This window comes from Charadrius vociferus, unplaced genomic scaffold, assembly GCF_000708025.1.
Source record: "Charadrius vociferus isolate BGI_N301 unplaced genomic scaffold, ASM70802v2 scaffold1744, whole genome shotgun sequence".
Classification (NCBI taxonomy): domain Eukaryota; kingdom Metazoa; phylum Chordata; class Aves; order Charadriiformes; family Charadriidae; genus Charadrius; species Charadrius vociferus.
Window position 1 is genome coordinate 5,180 of NW_009647871.1, and position 1,333 is coordinate 6,512.

The following is a 1,333-nucleotide window of genomic DNA, read 5'->3' on the forward strand; positions in this document are numbered from 1 at the left end:
GGAGCCTTCCTCCACCCCCCCGGTCTTCCTCTCCCTCCACCTTTTTGGGGGATTTCTTTCTTCTCGTCGTGTTTTTTGGTTTTTTGGTGGTTTTTTGTTTTTGGGGGTTTTTTTTGCTGTTTCCAAAATTAAACCCGCTTCCCCTCCTGCCCCTTCCACCCCGCAGCCCTTGCCCCGTTGGAAAGGAAGTGCGAGATGCTGTTTTTGAGCAGAACTCAGATCAACAACCCAACCGCCGGGTGCAGCCAGCACCACCCCGGGCACCGGGGAGGGCACCCGGCCACCGCCATGGCACCCGAGGAGCTCTCCGGCTCGGCCGACTACGATTACCCACCGGTGACCAACGTGACGGGGAACCGGGAGGTCTTCTCCAGGTGGGAGGTCTTCTTCACCACCGTCTTCATCCCCGTCTTCTATTCCTTCATTTTCCTCCTCGGCCTCGTGGGGAACCTCTTCGTCATCGTGCTGATGGCCAAGAAGAGGCGGGGCAAGAGGATGGTGGACACCTTCGTGCTGAACTTGGCAGTGGCCGATGTCATCTTCGTCTGCACCTTGCCCTTCTGGGTGGTGGCGGGGGCGCGGGGCAACCGCTGGCCCCTCGGCGAAGGGCTCTGCAAGGTGAGCAGCTACGCCATCGCCGTCAACCGCTGCTCCAGCATCCTCTTCCTCACCGCCCTCAGCGTGGAGCGCTACCTGGTCATCAGGAAGGTGCTGGACACCAAGACGACGGGTTCCCAGCAGCACGTCCGCGTCACCTGCGGCGTCATCTGGGCAGCGTCCCTCCTTTTGGGCGCCCCGTCCCTGGTGTACCGGCGGCTGGACGGGGACGACTGCTGGGATGAAGATGGAGAGGACTTCAGCCTGGCCATGGTCTTCCTCACCTTCCTCCTGCCCTTGGGGGTCATCTCCTTCTGCTACTGCTCCATCTACTGTCGCCTCCAGCGCCACGTCCGGCTGGGCAGGGGCATCCGGCGGTCCCACCGCGCCATCGTCACCATCGTCGCAGCCTTCCTCTGCTCCTGGTTGCCCCTCAACGCCTGCAAGGTCCTGCTCTTCTTCCTCGCCAAGGGGACGCTGGTGCTGTCCCAGGGGCAGGAGGTGGCCCTGAGGTGGCTGGTGGCCGGCAGCACCTGCCTGGCCTTCGTTAACAGCTGCGTCAACCCCCTCGTCTACGCCCTCATGGACGGACGCTGCCGTCCCCGATGTCCTTTGGGTCCCCGCGCCCCGGGGGACGTGGCCGTCACCTCCTCCACCACCGACTCCAGTGTCCTCTTCGGCGGACGGATGCGGACCAGTTCCCCCCCGGTCCCCGGCGCAGGACCTGGCTCCAGCC

General features: G+C 63.9%; 1 protein-coding gene across 1 annotated transcript in view; it reads left to right on the plus strand.

Annotated features, from left to right (window-relative positions):
• Positions 1-1,305, plus strand: part of GPR25 (G protein-coupled receptor 25) — a gene marked incomplete at its 3' end in the record, with an annotated part of 4,727 nt that extends 3,422 nt beyond the window's left edge. Inside the window, exon 3 of the mRNA XM_009883052.1 lies at positions 167-1,305. Coding sequence (XP_009881354.1) covers positions 167-1,305 — 1,139 coding nt within the window. The remainder of the gene's footprint in view (positions 1-166) is intronic.
• Positions 1,306-1,333: the final 28 nt, after the last annotated feature.